The 24,900-nt window shown below is 43.9% G+C and overlaps 1 protein-coding gene across 1 annotated transcript in view; it reads right to left on the reverse strand.

Moving 5' to 3' along the window:
* The window catches only part of tead1a (TEA domain family member 1a), a 51,138-nt gene that overhangs the window by 17,778 nt on the left and 8,460 nt on the right, over positions 1 to 24,900 (reverse strand). The window contains exons 2-4 of the mRNA XM_084555619.1: positions 13,674 to 14,128; positions 6,118 to 6,182; positions 4,044 to 4,106 (exon numbers count right to left, since the gene is read on the reverse strand). Coding sequence (XP_084411745.1) covers positions 4,044 to 4,106; positions 6,118 to 6,182; positions 13,674 to 13,878 — 333 coding nt within the window. The 5' untranslated portion in view covers positions 13,879 to 14,128. The remainder of the gene's footprint in view (positions 1 to 4,043; positions 4,107 to 6,117; positions 6,183 to 13,673; positions 14,129 to 24,900) is intronic.

Consider the following 24,900-nt stretch of genomic DNA (forward strand, 5'->3'; position numbering starts at 1 on the left):
ACATAAGACAAAACATCAATAAAAATAAAAATAAAAATAAATCATCCATAAGCTCCTCTAGCAAACCTTCTTCAGGTTGCCTAATTTAAAGTCTGCATAAGCTTCACAACCCAACCTTCGACCCCAGCTCCTCCTTCTATGATGTTCCATGCCAAGCCATACCGCTCCCAAAAGAAATTTACCGCAAATGCTGCACATACGTTTCTTTGACTCCAGCCATCCTGACTGAACTATTAACTGTAGTTTAAAGGTGTTTGACAAAGATCTCGACAATCTCAGCTCCCCATGTTGAACACTGTCAGCATCCTACAACCCAGACCAACTTCCCAAGGCCCACAGTCTTTTCGTAGCAGAAATCTGGTCTAGAGTTGAACTTGTTTACAACAGCATGGCTCCGATTGGTCAAACGATGATATCCAAATAAGTTTTGTTTTTCTCCGTGTTGGACTCTACATGAGTGTTGGAGCTCCATCGCTTTCAGTGTTTAACTCTTCATAAACCAAGAGAAGAAATGAGCGGAAAGTAGCTAATCTTGTGGCTGGTTATGGATTAAAGAGTGTGACCTTCCTTTACTGTTCCTGTCATCATCATAAATCCAGCTCTTATCAGTGGGGGCCTGTGTGTGTTCATGTCTTAATCCCTTGTTTTTCCTTAAACTGTCCCACAGTGACTTTGCAGAGAATTCAACAAAACAAAATTCGGAAAACACCACGATTTAACTAAGCAAATAGGTAGGAGCCTCCTATTGGATAACTACTGCATGGGTGATTATCTTTCAGCTGACAACAAGTTATTTAACCCCAACTGATGCAATGAGTAGCTTCTCATTTCTTCAACAACCATGTCTAAAGACACATCCTGTGGTCGTGGAAAAGATGTTAGTCTGTTTGAGAAGGGTCAAATCATTGGCATGCATCAAGCAGAGAAAACATCTAAGGAGATTGTAGAAACTACTAAAACTGGGTTAAGAACTGTCCAACGCATTATTAAAAACTGGAAGGATAGTGGGGAACCATCGTCTTCCAGGAAGAAAAAAATCCTGATTGATTGTGATCGGTGATCACTTAAACGTTTGGTGAAATCAAATGGAAGAAAAACAACAGTAGAACTCAGGGCTATGTTTAATAGTGAAAGTAAGAACATTTCCACACGTACAATGTGAAGGGAACTCAAGGGATTGGGACTGAACAGCTGTGTAGCCTTAAGAAAACCACTCATCAGTGAGGCTAACTGGAAAAAAAGGCTTCAATCTGCTAGGGAGCATAAAGATTGGACTCTGGAGCAATGGAAGAAGGTCATGTGGTCTGATGAGTCCAGAATTATCGTGTTCCAGAGTGATGGGGGCATCAGGGTAAGAAGAGAGGCAGATGAAGTGATGCACCCATCAAAGGCGGTCCAACGACATATTAAAGTGTGTGACCTTTTTTTTTTTTTGGCCAGGCAGTGTATTTCTGTCTGTTTGGGTGCTGTTTGCCGATGTGACGTCAGCACAAAGTGTGCAGCAGAGCTTAAATGAGCTTCAGACGACACGGTGAACATCACATCTCAGATTTACAGTAAGTTTAAACTCACCGGCTCGTTTATGGAATCTGAACTGAGGGCAACGAGAAACCGGGAGCAGAAAACAGACCAATGAAATGGAATTAGAGGAACTGCAATAGCTGGAGGATCACTAATTGGCAGCTTCACTCAAGCTAATTGGCACAGAGAGAATCCTCTCCTCCTGGGGGAGGTAATAACATTATAGGAGGTACTGAGATGGCAATCGTGCTGGATTTTCATGGTAAATACCAGGAACCATATGGGTTTGATAACATCCCTTCTTCAAAACAACCGGCCCATGTGTTCTGGATTAAACTCTGATATCGTGTTCAAGTGAAAGGAGGGATTGTAGATTGTTAAGTGGAGATTTTCAGAAACCAGGTCACAGATTTACATTTATATTCTTCAAAGTTGTAAACTCTTGATCTGCTCCACGTGTGGTAAACATCAGGTGAGGGGTTTCCAGGAGGGACAGAAACATGGAGGTAGAAAAACAAAGATGAACCAAGATGGAATCCATGTGGACAGAGAAGATGGAGATGTGGAGACATCTTGGTCGTCTTCTAATCTTCTAATTCAGCTTTGGAGATAAAGTTTGGGGAAAACTCTTCTTCTTCTGTTCTATTTCTGGCAGATACATTAATGCATACACCTTGTCAGTTAGTTTTATTATCAGTTGAATCTCGTCTTGAAGAAACATGCCAGTGTCGACCGTGTGAGTTCTTCACAATAAAAGCCGTTCTGTGATTTATCCGTGCTTTTAATTTGAAAAATAAGACCAATAAATAGAGAAGTCAGATGAACAGAAGGATCTGAAGGATTATAATCGTACTGTTTTCAGTCCATTGAAAAGCACGGTGAATTTTAATAACGTTGTTTTAATCATGCACGGGGGAAACGATCTGTTTGATCTGGTTTCACTCCGGTTTCAGTGAAGTGTGAACGCCTTCATGTCATACCATGTTGAAATAAAAAAAAAGAAACTGAGATATCTTGGTCATCTTCTTCTACTGTTAAATGCATTCAGTGTTGGCGATAACGTTGTAGGGAAAACCTTCTTCTTCTTCTTCTTCTTCTTCTTCTGTCATATTTGCAGCAGATCTGACGCATGTCCATGTAAACGGCTAAGTTGGAATCTCTGATCAGAAGAGTCTCCAGAGTAGACGCAGCCGGTGTAATTAAATAGTTTTATAGGAAGCAATTTAGCTCTTTGACGCACAGGAAGGACACCTGGCCTATCTACACTTTGTCTGTTTGACCAGTTATTGAAGTATTCTTGTGGAATTTCCTTACAGTACTGTCACATGCTACAGCTAATAGAAAAAAAAAGCTTCTCAAATGCGATGATTTGCTTCTTTTCCCCCTTTTTAATACCTGGAGGGTCAAACGTAAAAGTAAATTAATGATATAACCTTGTGCCTTTCTTAAGCTACCTTTCTGAGTTTAAATTGCCTATGGTATGTGTAGTAAAAGAGTAAATCTTTACTATTTTATGCACATAAACTGTACGAGAAATAACATCCAACGAGTCCCGACGTGTTTGGACCCATATTGACTCAAATAACCTTCGCTAGCGGCTTTAATGAACCGTCCGTCACTCACTTTATGACGGCAAACATCAATTCAATCCTCACTTTGTTGCCATTCAGGGCCGCTAGGCGCAGAAAACAAGCGCCCCTTTGTTGCTTTACATGAAGTTAATTACAGCCAACAGCGAGGGAGGAAGAGAGAGAGAGAGAGAGGAGAGGGAGAGGAGAGGGAGGACGAGGAGGGTAAGAGATTAATAGACTGAAAGAAGGAGGGGGCGGAGAGACAGGGTAAGAAGGAGAGAGGAGGGAACAAATGAATGAATGTATGGATGGATATGAGAGAATGACAGGAAGAGGAGGAGGAGGGAGAGACGGGAGGGGAGGGGAGGGGAGTGAAAACCTAAACAGGCCTAATTAGACACCTAGGATACAGGAGTCACTGTGACAGGCATCCTTCCCAGCCTCAGAGAAATGTTAACGAGCCCAAGGACAAACACTGAATTTAGATTGTTCCCGTTTCATCACGTGTAGCCGAAACGATCCCTGTGAGATCCAGGACAGCTCCGTGTCCTGTAGCTGAACATACCGACCGGGTCAAAGGTCTGACTCACAACAAACCTGAAACAGAGGTAACTACGCATGCTTTTAGATTTAACCTGAGGACATTTATCCATCAAGAAAGTCCGAGTTTGGTTTAGATGCGATTTTAGATTTACCACGACCTGGATATCTGAGAATCTGCACACACGTCAAAGGTCTGAGGACAGAAGTGTCATACGTGGCTAATTTGTGATATTGGGATATGTTTCTGCAGGTGGCGCTCTTTCAGTCCAGCTAATCCTCTCTAATCAGCTGTTTATTCCAAACAAACTGGAATCACATCCACTTCCTGTGCACCAGAGGTTTTTTTTTTTTTATTTGTTTTGTTTTTTGCACAGGGACCATGAGTGTCACACATTATGGATTCCTTACCTTTAGTTTGGACTGAAACTCCCTGGATTTCCTTCTTGCCAAGACCTGGATGTGACTGGATACCTGGAGAGGAGAGGAGACGGCAAAATGAAAAGGGGGGTTGGAAAAGAGACGAGGAGGAAGGGCCAAACAGTGCGTTGCCATGGTTATGAAAGGACTGTTGCCACACTGGTTGCGCACACACACACACACACACACACACACACTGCTCCCCTGACAACAGCGAATAGACCCATCTATACACATCTATTCAGAGAGCAAAAACACACCTGGGAACACACACTTTACCGTCCCCTCATGTACCGTCAGAAAATCTAAACAGTCACTTAGTGTTTCTACCTGTGGTTGCTCAACTTACGGATTTAATAAGAATAAAAGCTCCATTTTTTTATTTTTTTTTTTACCTCAAACCTGTCTAGTTGCACAAAAAAACATTGTTGTCACGTTAAAAATACAATGTTCTCAGTGTGGAATTTATCTGAGCAACCCACATGTCCTTCTTTAAAAGATTTGCAGCAAAAAAAAGGCAAAGATATCTCCCAAAAAACTGACATTTGAGGGTTACGATAACAAGAGAAGAGATCTTGTAGTTTTAAGCATAAAAACATGTCACCCTAGCTCTACTAGTGGTCCAACATCCCTGAATACTAACTTAGTAGTCCTGACACACTTAACCACCATCAAAGAATTACTGGCAACGAAGGCCGACTCTGACACTTCCTGCGTCTGGGCCAAAAGGTTGCACTTGAACACAACGCAAAGACTACAGCCGACAGTCAACTAGCATGTTTGTTCTGCACCTACGCGAAAAGAAATAACTCTTCATGCCAACGGGTGGCTGTAGTCTGTATTCGACATTCAAAAAGGGGAAACTTGAAGAGCTACTATTAGCTGGGAGGCTAGGAAGCTAGGAGCAGCTACTATTAGCTGGGAGGCTAGGGAGCTAGGAGGAGCTACTATTAGCTGGGAGGCTAGGAAGAGCTACTATTAGCTAGGAGTCTAGGAAGCTAGGAGTAGCTGCCATTAGCTGGGAGGCTAGGAAGCTAGGAAGAGCTACTATTACTTAGAAGCCTAGGAAGCTAGGAGTACCTACTATTAGCTAGGAGCCTAGGATGCTCGGAGGAGCTACTATTAGCTGGGAGGCTAGGAAACTAAGAATAACTACTATTAGCTGGGAGCCTAGGGAGATAGGAAGAGCTACTATTATCTGGAAGGCTAGTGACCTAAGAGGAGTTACTATTAGCTGGGAGGCTAGGAAACTAAGAGTAGCTACTATTAGCTAGGAGGCTAGGAAGCTAGGAGTAGCTACTATTAGCTAGGAGCCTAGGAAGCTAGGAGGAGCTACTATTACCTGGGAGGCTAGAAAGTTAGGCATAGCTATATTTTACAGTATAGAAACAAGTTGTGACATCATGATGACTGACAGCTGCCATCGACAACCGCTCTGAGAAGCTGTCCCGTAGAACCATGAGAGAAGGCAAAAGTAAAACAACAAGCCCAGTGTATAATCTAACATTTCTTTGCAGCTGGTGGCGGTAACGCAGAGCGCAGCGTTAATTAAACGCCAGTGAGTCTAGAGGAAGTGTGGGCGGGTCATTGATAACGTGGCTCCACTCTCAGACAGTACTGGCTCCAAACTAACAAGATGGCGCCGCCCGTATCCTTGGAATAATACAGTTCTACAGTCTATGGTCTGAACAAGCATTTAGGCTTTAAGTGTGGTATGAATGATGAGAAGGAGCACTGCAGGGCCCCTCTACTCTTCTAAAGATGCATCAGGTAAACCGGACCGAATGCAGTTGCTGTGTTCACACCAGAACCAAACAAACTGACCAGAGAGATAAACGTTCCTGGTCTTGGAACAGCAACGTAGGTGCAAACGTTGCATGCCAGGCCACGGCGTAGATTGAACACAGAAGCATGAATCTAGCTAAGAAGCAAGAAGTAACTGTTTAATATACCATCAGATATTGTTCCTTCCTCCTAACAGGTCAGACATTTCCATCATTGCCTCTGCATAACATGCTGTGATACATACTGTAGACAGTGTGACTGGGCTTTGAAGCATCATTACCTGTTTCCTTGTCCGCGTCTTCCCTGTTCGGAGCTTGATGTATCTGGCTATCAGCTCATTACGACCTGGAGGGAAAAGACAGAGAACATGCAGATGAAGCATTAGCCATGCCCTTTTATTTTCCTCCATAACACACACACACACAAACGTATATATATATATATATATCTACACACACATCTTTCTGTCTCAAAAGACAATCACAAGCAGAAATCACATGACCACGACAAACCACGTAGAGGCTGATTTAGAGCTGTTGACCCAGCGACCCTGTGACGTGCAGTTTCACATAGAAACGCTGTAATCACCAATACCCCTGTTGAGCCCTGCACACACACACACACACACACACACAGAAAATCACACACACGCCACGGTCCTGAATACACATGACCCAACAATGCAGGCATTCATGCGGACCGGCCGTCCCCTGATTAAAGGAACCAGCAGGCCAGCTGTACCCATGCTCATATGTGTGTGTGTGTGTGTGTGTGCAGGCGTGCACGTGCACACACACACTTACAATGCTAAATAATTCAACCCATTCAAAGGGGAGCACAGCAGACTCAGCATGACCTGGCCAGTATAGATTAGTGAGAGAGAAAAGAAGCAGAAAAACCCACAACTTTAAACGCAGAAACGCCGTCAGAGAGGAGAGAGCGCGCGTTAGTTCGACACGTTCACAACATTACAGGGCCATTTAAAAATTTAAAAACGGAAAATTGCATTTTTTTTTCCGTTAAATTATGTAATCGGACTTGTTATTTTATTTGCTAACAAGCAGATTCGGCTCAGTTCGGTTTGGTTTGGCTTCTCTCCTCGCCTGTTCTCTGCTGCAACCAAGTGGAAAAGCAAAGTCGGGCCAGCTGGCCAACTGATGGTCAAGATCAGCACAAAGCCAAACCTCTACACACCACCCAAATGGCTCGCAACAATAGCCCTAACTAACTAGCAGATGGTGTGTGTGTGTGTGTGTGTGTGTGTGTGTGTCTCTATGTGTGTGTGTCCAGTCCCACTCTCACAGCGATAGGCAGCTTAGACTGATAAAATCTACAGCTCTCCATGCAGGTGTTTTCCTTCGAGCAGTCAAAAGCTGTAACTGACGAACGTGCACATGCAAACGCACACACGTAGATGTATGTACGTGCACGGGTGCCAACACACACACACACACACACAAACACACACACACAAAAAAAAAAACCCAGAGTGAGTCCTGGCTGCGGAGGCTGACATCTGACTCCAGAGGGGCCAGCTGGTCTTTCTAGGAGGCTTAACGGTGAATTATCATCCTTCACTAACCCTGCGGCACACATCCCTCGCTCTCGCCCTCCCTCTTTCTATAAAAAAAACTCTCCAGCACACACACACACACACACTTCCCTCCCCTTCGTCCATCCATCCATCCTTCCATCCATCCTCTGTTCCCCTTTCCCCCCTCCGTCCTCCCTCCTCCTCCTCCGTCCCTCTTGTGGTGAATGGGCTTCCCTTCTGCTCCCTCCCGCTTCCTCCCTCTCTACTTGCCCAGTGAAAGACTTCAAGGCCAAAGTCAGATGGTCATTAACCGTGACGAACAGAAGCAAACCCCCCCCTCCACCACCATCCTCCAGCCCTCCTCCTCCTCCGCTTCTCCTCATCTCTAGGCCGGAGGCGCTCCGTGTGCGAACGGAGGCGACACAAAACAAAGAGAAATTACTTGTTGGTTGCGTGAGTTTGAAGATCTGAGTAGCAGGAAACGCCAGACAGGTGATGCTATGCTAAAATCAAATTGTGGCTAGGCTTACAGTAGGTGTAAGATCAATATGGGGGAGGGGAGGGTGGGCAATACTTCGTTCAAGGTAGCAATCAATATAAACTGTAGAGCAATTCAGCAAATTTGCCACTTGTCACTGAGAGAACGTGGAAAATATTTGGGAGTAATCAATCCTGACATGCCTCTTCCATCGCTGCAGTGGTTTACCGTCGCTCCCCGTGCTCAGTTAGCAGAGTGATTAAGAGCTTCGGCCGCTTTATGGAACAGTTCGAAAACCCTTTCAGAGTAAGGTCAAAGCCTCTCCGACCGCGCTCGCTAACAAGGCCGCAGTTGAGTGGCGAGTATTGTTGAGCGGCCTGGGAAGACCTCGGGAGACCTCAGGAGACCGCAGGGCCCAAACTCTGGCCGGGAGCCTGGACTCGCCAGCGCCTCTGGGAGGAATCTGAGCTCGTTACGACATCTCTTCCTTTTGTCGCCGCTCCCCGTTGGAAGTTAATCTGTCATTTACTGCAAACACGTCGCCTGGTTCCTTTAAAGAGTAACTGACCTCTGTTAATCGTTCGCCACCAGGTTATGTCACCTGCAGAGAACGACACCTTGCTGCACCTGCTGGACAACGGCCATGTGCATGAAGCCCCTTTTTGTTAAGACAACATGCACGTATTATGTTAATATTTTGATTTATCTGAATTTTTTCTGGTTATTTTAAAGCGTTTTCCACTGTTGAGCTGTCTCCAACTCTAAAATAAGTTCTTTACTATGATTTATCTCCTTGTTTTATTTTACTATAACTAGATTTTTGCTTCTGCAGCAGGTCTACGCCGCAGCCTGACCTCCACCTCCCCAGAAAGCTCTGAAACACATTTCCTCATCCATGTATCTCAGTGTTTGGACAGGCACGCACGCAAGAAAATTCTCCTTCCTTCTTCCTCCTACACGCCATCTACTCAGGCGTCTTCCCTCTTTTCCGTTGCAGTGATTTCAGTGAAAGCAACTGTTGCTCTAGTTCAGTTCCACAGAAACTCAACACAGGATTTTTGCAGCGTGACTACATAACGACGGCGACACACAAACGCACAATGGCGCAGGCTCTGCGTGGACTGCCTGCAGAGATATACACCAGCAGAGCACATTTGAAAGAAATAATGTTTCACTAACAAAACATTTTCCAAATTTACTGCACAGAACACTTTAATTCCTGACTTTATTTATTTCTGTATTTATTTCCTATCAGCAGATCAAACAGACACAGAGAGAATTTTCTCCTTTTCTTTGCATTTTCATCTTTTTCATCCTCACTGTTCTTGACGACCTTGTTTCTTCCTGAATGGCGTAAGAGCTAAAGCATTTATTAAAAAGGTTGCACAGACCAAAACAGAGCATAAAGGAAAGTGAATGTTAAGGTTCAAACTAATGTCGGTTTAGGAGAATACTTAACTTTTCCTGGAATTTCAAAAGAACTGATTCTAGGTCACGTTTAACACAACATTTTGGGCAGTACTCTTTAAAAAAAAAACTAGTTTTCACAGACTCTTGCTAGCTCATTGTGTTACCATGTTAACGTGAGAAGTTCACGTGAATGACGCCCTCATGTAGTAGTCACAACCTCGTGCTTGAGGCCATAAGGTGTTCGCTGGGGTTTTCAGGGTAGTCTATGAAGTTTTATAATGTTTTATAATGTTTTTTTTTTTCTGCCACAACTTCGCCTCGTTCCAAGATGCACGGAGGAGGAAAAATAAATATGAAGTGGCCAAGGCTTCAGCAATACGTCTGTGAATGTCATCCAGGTCATGGTAAGTCCAATAAGTGTTTAAAAAAGGCAACTGGACTTGTGGAGTTTTTTTGAGAAGATGTTTCATCCAAGTAGCTTCTTTAGTTCTAAAGGACTGGTGGGAACATTGAGGTTTAAATAGGAAACTCTGTGGGTAACCCATCAGAAACTTGCTCGTTAGTGTAAACAACCAGAAACTGATGCAGCTAATTTCCATTAACGGTTAGAACGTTGAGGGGGGACTGTTTGTCCCTGTCCTCTTAGGCAAGAACTGGTCCACCCTACCGACAAAACACCCAGGCAGAAACAGAGTAAGAGAGGAAGAGTAGAGTCAGTGCAGTGAGGATTGTACAGACAAAGGACAATTCTTTGAAGACAACAATGTCCAAATCTTATCCAGAGAAGACCGATGGTTTGAAAGAGGAGCAAAGGAAGACATCTATGTCAGACTGGAAAAACCTTCTCTTAACAGAGGAGGTGGACTGAGATTTAATCTGCCATCAATTTACAATACAGTTTTAACTTTGGAAGATTCATCTCCGTTCACACCTTGAGACTGGAGACTCTGACTGACTAAAGGTCGTCAGACCATTCACAGAGAAAGAGGACAGGGACAAACAGTCCCCCCTCAACGACAGGTATCTAACCGTTAATGGAAATTAGCTGCACCAGTTTCTGTTTTTTTAACACTAACAAGCAAGTTTCTGATGGGTTACCCACAGAGTCTCCTATTTAAACCTCAGACTTCCCACCAGTCCCCTAGAACTTCTCAAAAACTCCAGTTGTCTTTTTTAAACGCTTTTTGGATAAAGGCTTCAGCAAGTGTGTCGGTCTAATAACATATACGGTTTTAAAACTTTGCATTTCCTGCATAAAATCAACCGGTCATTAGCTTGCTAAAGTAGTTATCAGTCCATAATAATTCAATAACTTACACTGTATTTATCCCACCAGTAGGTAGTAGCAGCCACACTGCTTCTCTAACCACTACACCACAACTCCTAAGGACAGTTAGCATCCAGGTCTCTTTATTTTTGGTAGCTGCATTTCATCTTAACAGAAAGAGGGAACACAAGTAGCCGTTGAGTGTGAAGAGACCAGACAAGAAACCCCACTAATGTGCTGCACTCGTTTAGCACAGGATCATTATGTTTCCTGGTCTTATGACGGGAGCTCAGACAACAGCGAGGCAGGTGAACACGAAAAGGGCATTCTTTCAAAATGAGTCACACTTTGAGTCGAGTCATTAGTCTTGATTTTGTAAACGTGGTCGGACTGGAAACAAACAGGTCCGTTCAGTCTCGATGAAGGAGGTGATCCAACACCTCCGGTTAGAGACAATTACATCAGAACGCTGCAGCCTCCCGCAACATGTCCGTTTTAAACATGCTGCTGATCCACAGCTTCGGAGGCGGAGGCGGCTCGATACCAATTTTCTGACGTGTCCAATAGATCTATATGATGTGTCTGTAGGGGACAAAGCCGCGTGGCTATTACACCGTACCTCTGCTGTACCTTTTGCCAAAGGTAATAGCGCCATTATTCACCTTTTCATTCTCGTCCCCTATTATATGCATTATGATTTTTCTACACTCCAGGTTCATCCCAGCGCCGTTAGTACCCTTTTCTTTTATCTTTTTTATTTCAGTCCATTTCCCTGCTAGCCTCACATATGTTACGTCCCTACTTCTTCTTTCTAATTTTCTCTTAATGTAATGTTCAAGAAAACCACAAAACTGCTCTTAATGATACTGATAGGCTGGATCTGAATAGCAAAGAAAATGAGCTGCATACGCTACGTTGCTTTGTGCAAGCATGGAAAAGTAATTTTAAGAAGAAATCGACAAGGCCTCCAAGATTCAAACGAAACAGCATCGTATCTGGATTAAAACTACAACTATTGAAGTCTGTGAGACAGACTAGATAGTGTTTCAGTGGATGGTTTGCACAGATGCTCTAGGCAACGATTAACACAAACACACAGACCGGTGTCTGGGCCAAACGCCGCTCATCCCTTCTTGCCATTTTACGCCTTTCCTGCTCTGCCCCTGACAAACAGACACTGTCTTAACTCGATCAGGTCACCGCGGTAAACGTGTCAACAACCCGCACACGGAGTCAACGAGGTAAACAAACGGTGCCGAGCATGCCGCCGAGGCAGAGAACAGAATGAGGCCGATTGATCCGGGCGGCCGGTCGATGACACGAAAGGAGCTCGAACGGGAGGATTAGGCGACGATCTGGGGGGGGGGGGGCGTTATTCCTGGATTACAGTAAGAAATTTTAATACCACGACAAATACTAATATATCTTAAACACGACAGTGCCACCGTGCATCAGGAAAGATCATTAAAGCTGCATTCATTGATTGTTTTCTTTCTTATTTCTTTGATTTAAGCTTTGTTCCTGTGTCCAGCTACACCGTTTGATGCTGGAAAGAACAGCTTCCAGGTTCAAAGAGAGAGCAGCGAAGGCGAAGACACAACATATTTGAAAGGGTTATACAACAATCAGGCATAACATTATGACCACCTTCCTAATATTGTGCAGGTCTCCCTTTTGGTGACTCATCAGAGAATGGACATGGGCCTTCTGAGGGTGTCCTGTGGTGTCTAGTGGGGCGGCCTTTGAGGGGAGGGTCCTCTGTGGATCATCCCACAGATACTTGATCAGTTTGGGATCTAGTGAATTTGGAGGCCAGGTCAACACCTTGTGCTGTTCTTCATGTTTTGTTTTTTTAGTTGTTGTGTCTGTGTCAGGCTGCATCCTGCTGGGGATGGCTGCTGCCATCAAGGAGTGTCATTGCTATGGGGTGGGGGTGTCTGGTCTGGTCTAGGTGGGTGCTACATGTCTAAGTAACATCCACACCAATAAAATGCCAGGTCCTAAAGTTTCCCAGCGGAACACTGAACTGTCACAATATGTTATTCACTTCTCCTTTCAGTGGTTTTAATGTTGTGGCTGATTGGTGTATTTCCCATTGGTAATATATGTAACTTATTTGTTAGTGCTGCTTTAAGAAGATGGCTTTTCTGCAAACACCCATTAGGATACACTTACGAACTCTTATCAGAATATGAGTCTGGTATCACTCCGTCTAGATTTCATTATGAGGCGTTTCAACTGATACAGAGGGGAATAAAAAGCTCTGCACGCAACTCAGATAATGTGTATGACTAACATCACCACATAAAGGGCATAATCAGTTCCCAGTGGAGAGCCTCCAGATCATTTTTCTAAAAATTAGTGGGCAGGGAATTTAAAGCCACCCACGAACAGCGCCCAACCTCAAGCAAACACACCAAACAAAGACGTCTGCAATCTGTCGCTGTCCTCATTCTGAAATGCATCAATATCCTGAGGTTTTATCAATAAATATCTGATCATGACAGATGTTTAAAACTCACGGAGTATCATAAAGAAATCACCAGAGTGGACTCAGCACACAGAAAGAAAGGTGGTGGGGGGGGGGGGAGACAGCGTGAAAGAGAGAGGGAGGGAGGCGCAGCTGGTGGCAGCCAGAGGACCATCTGTTCATCACTCTATTAGTTCACACACACACACACACACACACACACACTCACAAATACATATAGTCTCCCTCTTAGTGTCACGCTCACACACTCACAATGCACCTATAGCCAGCTTCTATTTCCTCCCTTTTTACAGCTTATTTTTCTTTCCTGCGACACTTGATGCACCGTGAGACAACACGCGCCGTTATTCTCGCCGTCTGACACCGCGGCGACCGTTTCGACAGATCGGGCCGGTCGCCGGCTGTGTTTATGTCGCTGTTCTTCGGGGGTGACTCTAGATCACGGCGTGATCTGTTGTGTGAATCGTTTTTGATGAACAATCAAAACTTATTCACACTCATTAAATAGCGTGCGTGGTTATATAAAAACGTGTGACCTCCGCTATGCAGCGACTTTGTCCTTCTATATGAAAAGTTAGCACCAAGAGAAACGTGAAAATACTCCTTCTTCCCTCTGCAGACATAATCATTTGCATCTGTTCTCTAGGTCCACTCACCGTACATCTTTCCTTCATCCGACAGAATGATCTTCCTCCTTCCACAGGGCGGATATATGGCCAGGGCCTCCTGGAAGCTCTGCTCTATGTCGGGGCTCCATACCCCCTCGGGGTCCCCATCCATGGTCTTGTCCCCTCCCGAATCACTCAGTCTGTCCATGTCCTCCCCTGCACTCTCGCTCCCGCTCCAGCTACTGCGGTCCATACCTGCAGCTAACTAGCGCTAATGCTAATGGTTTGATCCCAAGGAGGTGATAAATAAAAAAACTAATGGTAGACTTAAATGAATGAGGTTAATAATTTACTCCCAGTAGGGACGGGCAGCTGCAGACAACTAGTAGGCTAATGCTAGCTGCTGCTGCTTAAACAGTGGTGGCTGCGAAGGATGAACGGTGGAAGTGGCTGGTGTCAACTCAGCGAGATGGTCCACGATCCAACGTCAGACAGCAGGAACCCTAAAGTGAAAGAGACAACACAAAAAGAGAAGAGTTGTATTTAGTGATGTGGAAATAAGGAAGTAAAAGATGGAGGTTGTTGAACTTTATGTCTAGATGGGCCTTTATTAAATAATTGACTACTGCGCAAAGGTCTTGCACTTCAGTTGTAGATTTATCTAATATGTGAGAAGGCTTTTCCAAGCCATACACGATGACAAGCGGGAAACGACAAAGGCTTCGAACGTTTACCAGACATTTATATTTAAGAGAAGCAACATTTTAAGCAGGAAAATACAAAAGATTGTGTTTTTATTTTCATATAGTCGGCCATATTCTCTGGCGTACAACTCAGCTATTGGTAAACAGTGACAGTGCAACACTTCTATAGGTTTGTAGTGTCTTTTTCACTGAATTAACTCTAAAAAGGTGGGGAACAAAGCGTATTTCCAATCAATTCACACACACAAGGCGGATGGGTTTTTAGGGGGGAAAGTTTTAATTTTTTTTGATGGAGGTAAACGGCAGTTTTAGTTTTGATTTGTAAGTTTAAGTTGCGTAAACAGATAAACGTCTGTTGGGTAAAATAAAGTGTTTTAAAGGTGATTAAATCCAAAAACCCTGAGTAATGGGTGAACTGAGTGACCACCCTGCTGCTCGCTGCCGTCCAGGACATCATTTGAATATCACTTTTAAAAAAATTTTGATTTTCAGCCTGCATTTTTCAGGCGTAATCCAGAATTTCATTTCAGGAAAATGGGGCAAATATAATGGAAAAAATAGAGGGGGGGGATGGTGGTGATGGGGGGGCATTCTTCTCTCTCTGCGGCCTATTCACTGATTCACGCCCGATATTGAGTCTGTATTTTCACCAAGAAAATATATTTTTTTTAGAACACTTTAAGTTCCGATCAACAAGTCTTAAGCCCGTAGCCCAGCTGCGAGAGGAAAATTATTGCTTCTTTTCATGAGGGAAATTGCCTATTTTGTTAAAAACCGTTGTGCTACATCAAATCCACACACACAGAAGAGGAGCAAGTGAATGAGGGACAGACGTTCGGACTACTACTACACACGGAGACGAGCAGATTTAGGAAGGAAAGGGGGGGAGAAAGAAGAAAATCCAAAAGCGAAGGGGCTTGCCAGCTGCCTACAATTCTTCTAAAAATCCCCCACGGTAAACAGCAGGGTTGGCGCAGTACACACACACACACACCGACATATGCACACACATGCATCAACACACACACACACAATTACAGTGCCAGCCCCTTGGGCGAACACATGTCATTTTGTCTGGTCTTCTACTGTTCACACTTCCCATGCACTGTCCCTGGCCACAGCCTGAACTAGCCTGCAGTGTGAAGTATATGTCAGAGTGAGTGCGTGTATGTGTGTGTGTCGGCCTGGCTAATTTTAACACAATTACACTTGACAGTACCCACACACACATGCAACTGAAGCACGTTAAAGCGGCAGGCAGCGTTTTGGACACGTTTTAACCCCGGCGGTGCACTCGAGCTCGGCTCAGGGCTTCGTTTTTTCTTTTTTCTTTTTTCTTTTACACCTGAGGGAAAACACACTGCGAGCCTGCAAAGAAAAACATCCGTTGGCTCAGACTCGCAGGCGTGTGTAATGAATGGGATCTGCTGGGTTTTACTAGAGTTGGTCCTCTGGTTCTCTCTTCACACTCATTTCCGTTTCCTCTCCAACTTCCCACCCGTGCTTTCTTGCCCTCTTTCCTCCAGCCTGCCTTTTTTTTTTCCCCGGCGAGGATTAATGCGTCCAGTATGTTTGCTGCATGGTTGGAACACCGGGAACAAGATCTTTTTTCTTTGTTTTTTGAGTTTGAGTGAGTTTGTGTAGACTCAAACGCATTAATCCTGTTTAGAGCCGCACCAGAGAGCACCAATCAGTCAGTCAATCAACATAATGGTGGAGACCAAAATGGAGATAAAAAGAAAATCACAGTAAATGTTGGGATGTCCCAATCAGTGTAATTTTTTTAATGATCAGATCAGGCTTCCGTAGTTATTTGTTGCGTCCTAACTTCTTCTTCTTCTTCTGTTTTAGTGGTGGTTGGCTAGCATCAAAGCTGCGAAAAATCTAAGAGAAGAAGAAGAAGAAGAACCACTAAAATCATGTCTGCTGTTTGGAAGAACTTTACTCTGGACGATGAAGTCAAGTCAGACAGACATCTGTAAATTGTGCAATGTGGATGTTTGGTGAGATGGTAGTAGGAGACTGTCATTCAGTACTACCAACTTGATTCAACACCTACTAAAAAATAAATAACTAAACAGAATCCATGGAGTCCACTCAGGCAAGAAACAACAAACACTGAACGCTGCATTTAAAAGAAGAGTTTCCTGGAGACAGCGTCAAGGAGAGGGTTATGGCAGCGTTGGATGACCAGAACATTTCTGGAGTAGAGAACACAAGGTACCAGCTACCCTCTCCACACTACATTAACTTTTACAGAAAGATTTATTGGACTGAATCCAGTCGACTCTAGGAGAAGACAAGGAAAGACTTTAGGAAGCTATGGGGGAGAAACTTTAGCTCAGTTAAGATCGGCTCAGGACTCGGATCGGCCGATACGCAATAGAGCAAAGATCAGTGACGGAGGCAAAGGACAAAAATACTTGATCGGGGCATCCTTAATTCACAACTTTACAGGTGATGTTCAGGTTTTTAGCTCAAACCCTTGTGATCAAAAACGTAACAGAAGCTGGGTTCCGTGTAGCGTGCCATTGATCTGCTGGGGCAAAACCCTGAGGGTGGGCAACAACAAAAGACCAAAAGTTTGGTTTGGGCGTGGAGCTGAAAGACCTGCACGCAGTCCCACAGAGGGACTGTAACCTCTTCCCATTGGGTTCTCATAGCAAGCTGATGTATCAAAGGTGTTGTCAAACCTTGTCTCCATCGTGTGTTCTGGCTCACCGGAAGAAAAAAAAACAGACACTACGAATGACTCCACTCAACGTCACAAAAGTTGTTTCCTTCCTGTGGCCATCGAGTTCCATCTCATTCCACCTGAAGTTGTATAATTTTACAACTTCCACAATCAACTGTTACAAAGATACTTCCCTGTCCAGGTTAATGGAGCTTTGCTGATTCTGATCATTTAAACTGAGCCTTGCTAAGATGTGTGGATTCTTTTAATGGATAGCTGCGGCATCCCAGACCAGTTAAAAGGCTGGATGTGTTTAGACTAAGACAAGAATACAAGCAGGGCCACAGTAATCCAAGCCAGATGTACTAAAAGCATGGGGGACGTTGTTTGGCGGACATAACTACATACAGTATATGTTTATAATTGAAATATGGCAACGGGAAGCAAGATTGAACAGATATGACATGGTTAAGATGAGAAACAGAGCCATCGTAGTCACAGAAAAGGAAATTCATATGGTGCTTTTTAAAAATTTGACTTTGTGCATAAATAGAGAATAATAGTGGGCCAATGACAGAGACCTGAGGCACTCCTGAAGTGGACCGGTTGGAGCTGCCACTTGCCGTACTGTAATTCTATTTGAAAAGATGGAAATAAAATCTGTAACTGTACCTGATACACAATGCTTCACTTAAATTAAAAGTTAAAGCAGTAAACACATTTTTTTTTTTGTCCTCTCACTGTTTTGGACCGTTTAAAAAAACACCAGTTGAAATGTAGAAAAGAGCCTGTTGATGTCTAAGTAGTCGAGGGTCTCTTTTTTTCTTTCAAGACCTTCACCAAGAAACGACATTTAGATAATAATCAGTTTCAGAATAAAAGCATTCCTGCACTCAAGTCCTCTTTTAAGGATCTTCTCATACACACACAAAAAAAGGGAGAATAAAATGTTAGGACTTTGTTCATCTGAAGATTTCTGAATCTGAAACAGTCACAAAACTTTTGACATGTTTAAAAAGGACCCGTTTGCAAGAAAGAAAAACGACATTTATATTTTTGTCTAAATTCACACGTACCTACGAATCATTGCGTTTCTGTTAGCTTAGCATGCGCCCTCCATATCTACAGAGGAAGCGCAGAAGAGACAAACCAAACACGGCCACGAGAGAGAAGGTGTAGTCTGCAACTTCACCACTAGATGTCACTACTTTTTTTACACAGTGGACCTTTAAAATAAATGGATGAACTATGTGGAGATTTCATAGCTTTTAAATTCCCGCAGCTACATTTTATACATCTCTATTGTATCCAAAACTCTTAACACCTCTAATCTCTATGTATGCGCCGTGAAAACATCAATACGTGTCCTTCACAGGAAAGTAAAATTATCAGTAACCTCACAGGAAGACTGGCCCTCTGTTCTGGCAATATATTCCATAAACATGCAGTAGAAAATAAACACAACTCGTACCTGTAAACATATAAAACATGCAAATGTTGTAATAAATTGCTTTGTTGTGCAGAGTCGAAGAAGCAGAGAGGCGAGATCACATTTACATAAACTGGAACAAGTTGCACCGACCGTTTCCAGGTTCAAAGGTTCAAAGCAGTGTTTAGCAGGTGGAAATTTTACATGGCACTACATTTAACAGGTTTTTATAATAGAGATAGCCTGGAAGTCAGAGCTACTTCCCCGCTTACAAATCTTTTGTGGGGAAAGTTGGTTTGGAACCGCTACGTTGGGAACTGATTATACTCCTGCAATGATTAGCCAGTCCAATCAATGGCTTTATGCAGACCTGAGCACACTGGAGTTGATTTTGTTTAAAACAAAGCGGCCGTCAGAGAAGCGAGCTGCTTAGAGTCGACTATTAAAGCTGCTGTAAAACATATAGACACAAAGGATGAAGAATTAACAGAGGTTAATGCATTTAAGGATGTAAACGTCCAGTTGGAACAACAAAGCTAACCACAACTTCTTAATAAATTAAGTCTTTAGGTCGTAGAGTAAAAGAGGTGAAAAGTGGTTGTCAATTTGTCAAAACTGAGAAGTTTTTGAGTCTGCATTAGCTGCTTCGGGCCATTAGGGGGCGACAGAAACAAGCTCTTAAGATTTACTTATTAATGCCTTTTTATACGCGTAAAAAAGCCATTTTAGGAAACTTCCAGCAGTTATAAAACACCTCATTTGTTTGGAAGCTCCAGAAATTAGAACAGATGGAGAAAACCTGTGTTCTCTGGAATATTTTTTACTTTCATACTTTCGCTGTCTCCGGGAAACTTTTCTCTTCTTTCAAACTCAGCGTGCAATGTTAGTTGGTCTTGAATCAAGTTGGTTTCACTGAACGTTGATCTTCTACCGCCTACTCCTACTACCATCTTGTAGCCAAAAGTCTACAGTGTATAATTTACAAATTTCTGTCTGACTTGACTTCATTCTTCCACACAGCAGATATGTTTAGTCATGTAATATTGGTTCCATTTTTGTTAGCTTTGACGCGAGCCAAACGGCATTAAAAGGGAAGAAGAAGAAGACGTTTTGACGCTACAGGGACGTTGTTTTGGTTTATGGCCGATCTTAAACAAAAAAAACTACAATAGATCAGGCTTGGCTGAAGACGAAAAGGTTTAAAATCATCGGAATCAGCCCAGATGCAGATCTGGGCATCTCTACTTTTAGCTGCGACTCATGAGATAAAATATCGGATTTTAGCAATTAAATGCTAATTCCTCCTGCTAGCTACAACATCTGTGTTGCTGCTGCAGCCAAAAGATTATAACAACCAAAACAGTAAAAAAAACTTGCTGTAAAGCTTCTTAAAAACTACGACAAATGCATTCCCAAACTGTCAGTGCAGCTCTATCCTTCATCACACAACGTCTCCAAAAAACAAGCAGATGTAAAATTGTAAATAATGTTTTCTGAGCGTCACAAACTATTTTTATAACCAGAACTCGGTCAATTTAATATTTGGTAAGTCAAGAGTAGGAGAGAAGAGGCTCAGAGAGGAGAGCGTTAGAGGGGCCCGGCAGCAGATGGACGCTGGAGAGAGACATTAGTCACACAACAATCAACTCTGACTACCGGGCGACTCCTCTGCGCCCCGGGTACCCCTCCTCTGTGTGTCCCTCTGTCACCAGGCGGGCCGAGGCCACTCCAGCCAGGACAGCCGGCTTCATGGTGTCAGTGCCAGCCCTCGGGAGAACACACACACGGGGCATCCAGCCACAATCCTGCAGCTGCCTTGGACCCTCATGTCCTCCCTCTGCGTCGCCCCCCCGTCCCTCCTCTTTTCACTTCTGTCCTTCAGCTCTGCCTGGCTTCCACCAGGAGCCAGCTACATGTATGTGTTGGCGAGCACGCATACCCCCCCACCCCTCCACCTCCCCAACCTCCACCACCACCCCCTCCTTCCAAACGGGTGTATGTGTCGTTTGTCATGTGTTGCCGTTGGAGTTGCTGTGCTATCGCTGGCCTGTCAGTTCCTTTCATTCTTCTACTGGATCACTCGACGGCATCTGTTTCAACTGCTTCCAACACACATCTACACACACACTCAAACACACACACACAGGATTTTTTTACACAACAGGATTTTCTCCTAATCCTCAAAGCAAACATTGTTCCACTTTACAGCGTCTTGCCATGTTTTTAATGTCGCTGCCCAAAGAGAATTATTCTTGCTTTCTATCTTTCATCGAGGACCACGTACAGGATTCTTTATATTATATTTATTAGTGCGTAAATGCAGCGGAGCAGGCTCGTCATTTATCTTAGCGGCCTCCACGGCAGGCAACGTTTACAAGGTTGGATCGTTCAAGAACACCTCATGTTATTCAAAGAGTCCAGAATGTATTAAAGTATATGATTACAGCCAGGGTTGACGTACAGCCGGGCCCTGAGCTCCAGCTCCACACTGAAGCCTTTAAAGTCTAATAAATATTAAACGCAGAGGTCTCGTTTCTCTTTTAATACACTAACGTGTGCGGCGGCTGCAGTGATTTAAACTTTTCAACAGGAGAGGTTGGAACAGTGTTGGATGAAGCGGAGGATTCATGTCTGCCATATTAAAAGCTATTTATAATGATTTGTTAGAATTTATATGATCGTTTTAATGCTGAATTTAACGCTGATTATATGTGTCGCCATTTTTGCATCAGTTTTGTGTCAAACATTCAACATATGATCTGATACTGTGCTCAAAATTCGCAATCAAGCAATGGGAACGATTTTAAATCCTAAATATCTATGTAAATATCAGCCTCGAAGGATATTTTTGTTTATTGTAACATGAACTATGTCCTGATCAAGTTTGTTTGCCCCCAGATCCGATATTCTTTAATACCATAGACTGTATAAAGATGGACGGCAGAACAGCTCCTCTAAAGTGAAGCCAAAGCAAGTAGAGCTCCCCCTGGTGTCTGGCTGCAGTATAGGTCATAAGCTCCGCCTCCTCCATGTTAGTGGGCGGGACTTGGGCCAAACTAAAACACTAAAATACATGTCAAATATGTTTTTCTTTCCAAGGATGGTTTCTGTCATTTTAGGTAGTTAATACAATGTTGATGCATGTTCATACGTTTCGTTTTATATTTGACGCTACAGAAACAGGATGTGACATAGTGGCGACCACCAGTTGCCATGCCAACCGCTCCATAAAGCAGTCTCGTGGGACAATAACGTGCACATAGATAGACACAGGGAAAAATAAAGTCTATAATCCAACATTTCCTTGTAACTGGTGGAGGTAGAGCAGAGCGTAGTATTAATTAAAAGAAAACGCGAGTGAGTCTGGAGGAAGTGTGGGCGGGGCATCGATATCGCGGCTCCGCGTGGCTCCACCCTCGGACCGTACCGATCAGACTCTGGCTCCAAAGTCAAAAGTTGGCACTGCCCATGTACCGGGGAAAATAGCATCAGTTTGACCAATGCAAGGAAGTGGAGATGCGTTGTTCATATTTATATACAGTCTATGATTAATATTCAGTATTGGCCAATTCAATCTTAAATTTAATTTTCCTCCCCTGTGTCTTCCTTGTCTTCTCCTAGAGTCGATTGTGTTCTCTACTCCAGAAATGTTCTGGTCATCCAACGCTGCCATAAACTCCCTAACCCTCTCTGGAAGATTTTCCTCCTTGACGCTGTCTCCAGGAAACTTTTCTCTTCTTTTAAACGGTCAGTGTTTGTTGTTGTTTGGGTGCAGCCTTTTCACAGAGTGGACTCCATGGATTTCGTTTTGTGCTTTCTTTTGCAAGGACCGAATCAAGAACTTTTGACTCTACAGGGACGTGGTTTTGGTTAACTGCAGACCTAAAAACAAACAGATCAGGCTTGGCTGAAGCCCTAGCCGTTGTGATCCAATAATTTTAGAAATGCACAGATCGGCCTCCGATACTGATCCCCCGATACTGATCAAGACATCCCTAACCTGAACACTCATTTGCAGAATATCTCTAATAGTGGTCAGACTCTGTACAAACAGCACTGCTAGCAAACTAGCTGCAATTAAGGCAATCGTGACGTTGCTGTTGCATTTAAACACGCTGCAAAGACTACAGACAACAACCAGTTGGCACGTACCGTTGGCGCCAGTGTTTGAGGAAATAATTCTTCATACCAGCAGGTGGCAGTAGTCTGTATTCATCATTTAAAGGGGGAAACAGGAAGAGCTACTATTAGCTGGGAGGCTAGGATTAGCTAAAACCTGTCCTCTCCTCCAGTCACTGGTTCTCTAAGCTGAACAACCAACCACAGAGATCTCTCTGCGTCGGCAACACAACAATCAGCTAAAAAGCCTCTGACACCATAAAAACCAGGACCACAGCAGCTTTGGCTTTTGTGTACAAAACCATACAGTGCACCAGGAGAAATTACTTTCTTCCAAGGGTTTTAAACACAAAAAAATGGTTCTCTGAGACGTGTAATCCAGAAGTGCATTCAGAGGTCACATCCAGACTGCAGCCAACACGAAGCATCTCAAACTGGGTACTTGTGACTCTCCCTTTCGATGCGGTCTGCTAAACACATGTACTGCAAACGCCCTCGCATCAACAGACGACTGTACGCGTCTATAGAGGAGGATTTTACCATTCGTTTCAACTTTGTGGGACAGACACAGGCCGTGTTTTGGGAAGATTCGCTGCGCTCCACACACATCAAGAGTCTTCAAGAAAGGAAGAGCTCCACACAATGAGGTCTCACGAGGACACGTGTCCTTGCATCCTCAACGCACTCACGCCTCAGTGTAGTGGTATCCACTCACGAGACAGTGCTGCTGCTGTGAAGCGCAGGGCCAAATGTAAATAGAGGTCAACAAGCAGGAGAAGGAGGAGAAGAAGAAGAAGAAGAAGAAGAAACGCTTTCTCAGAAACAATTTCCACCAGCTGTGGCTGAGTGCAGCTTTAATCTCGACGGAGCGTGAAGCTCAATGTGGGATGCAGGACTTCAGATAAAGTGTTTCGGGGAAAAGCTGCCATCAGATACCGTGCACGGAATATTAGCCGGCAAAGAGCATCGCGCCGCTCGTGTTTATTATGCCGCAAATACTGAGCGTTCCCATGCAGGCCGGTTCTCTGCTCCGTTCCTCATGATCTTTGTCTCTTCATTCACATTTTATAGTTTAGACTGAAGCAAATCAGGAAATCAGAAGCGATGCCCGGCTCTAGTCGTAGCAAACTTTGTGGGAATTCACTTTAAATATTAAAAAGTTAAATGGCACAGTGGCGCAGTGGTGAGGTTTTGGGTTCTAACCCATCGGCCGACTGGGGCCTTTCTGTGTGGAGTTTGCATGTTCTCCCTGTGTCTGCGGGGGTTCTCTCTGGGTACTCCGGCTTCCTCCGGCTAGGATAGGCTCCAACCCGAACCCACTATGAATAAAGCTCAGTCACGAGCTTTGGGTAAAGGTGGAGGTGGATGGTAAGATAATATTGAGGAAAAGCTGCAATCAGAGCTTGTATTTATGATGGCGTAAACACTGAACCGTGTTTCTCGGGTTCTGAAGCTGGAGATGAGTTTTTGTTTCTGAGCGTCGTGTCCCACCCGTTCCATTCTGCTCCATCCCTCATGATCTTTGTCTCCATATTCACATTTTATAGTTCAGGTGGTCACGATTTCAATTAATGCATTAGTTCAGTTACTGATTAGTTCAGTTTGCACAATACTGGGGGAAGAAAGAAAGAAAAAAATATCACCTTATCAAAGTCTGGAGTTGGTTTGATTAGTTCTGACCTGATTTCATGTTTTCCAAAAAAAACAAAAAACAAAGACAGATATTCATCGGGCCGAATAAAAAACAGCAGCGTCTGTGAAAAGAAACCAGCAAAAGCTTCTTTTATTCTTCCTCGGGCGCTAATACACACTTGAGAAAGACAGAAAGTGAGAGAGAGAGAGAGACTTGCTTTATGAGTGGTGAAGAGGCTGTGATTCACAGCATGCGCTCCTCATTATTTCACCATCGCTTCTCAACAGAAGCATTACCATTTATGCACACACACAGTAATTGGTCGCAGATTGCACACTGATACAGTGAAGTGCTTATTTCCTCCTGGAAAATGTGATGGTAAAAAGGTTTAGCTTAGCAGCTCATCTCCCCGCCGCTCGCCGTTAGTCCTCTTGCGCCAGTTTGTGCTGAGTCAGTCCCGAGTTATTATCCAGTCTCTTCCTGAGAGGGTGGGGAGGGGTGAGGGTTTGGGTGGGGGGTGGTTTGGGCGATGTCCCATGTCACATGTCACACACTCGCACACAAGAAAATATCCTGCACCGGTGGAAGGAGAGGCCTGGGGAGGTTACAGCAATACCAACACCATTTAATAAGTGTGAATACAGGAGCATTGTGCCCAGAGAGAGGAATCATGTGTTTGTGTGTGTGTGTGTGTGTGTGTGTGTGTGTGTGTGTGT

This window comes from Chelon labrosus (assembly GCF_963514085.1).
Source record: "Chelon labrosus genome assembly, chromosome: 11".
Taxonomy (NCBI): Eukaryota; Metazoa; Chordata; class Actinopteri; order Mugiliformes; family Mugilidae; genus Chelon; species Chelon labrosus.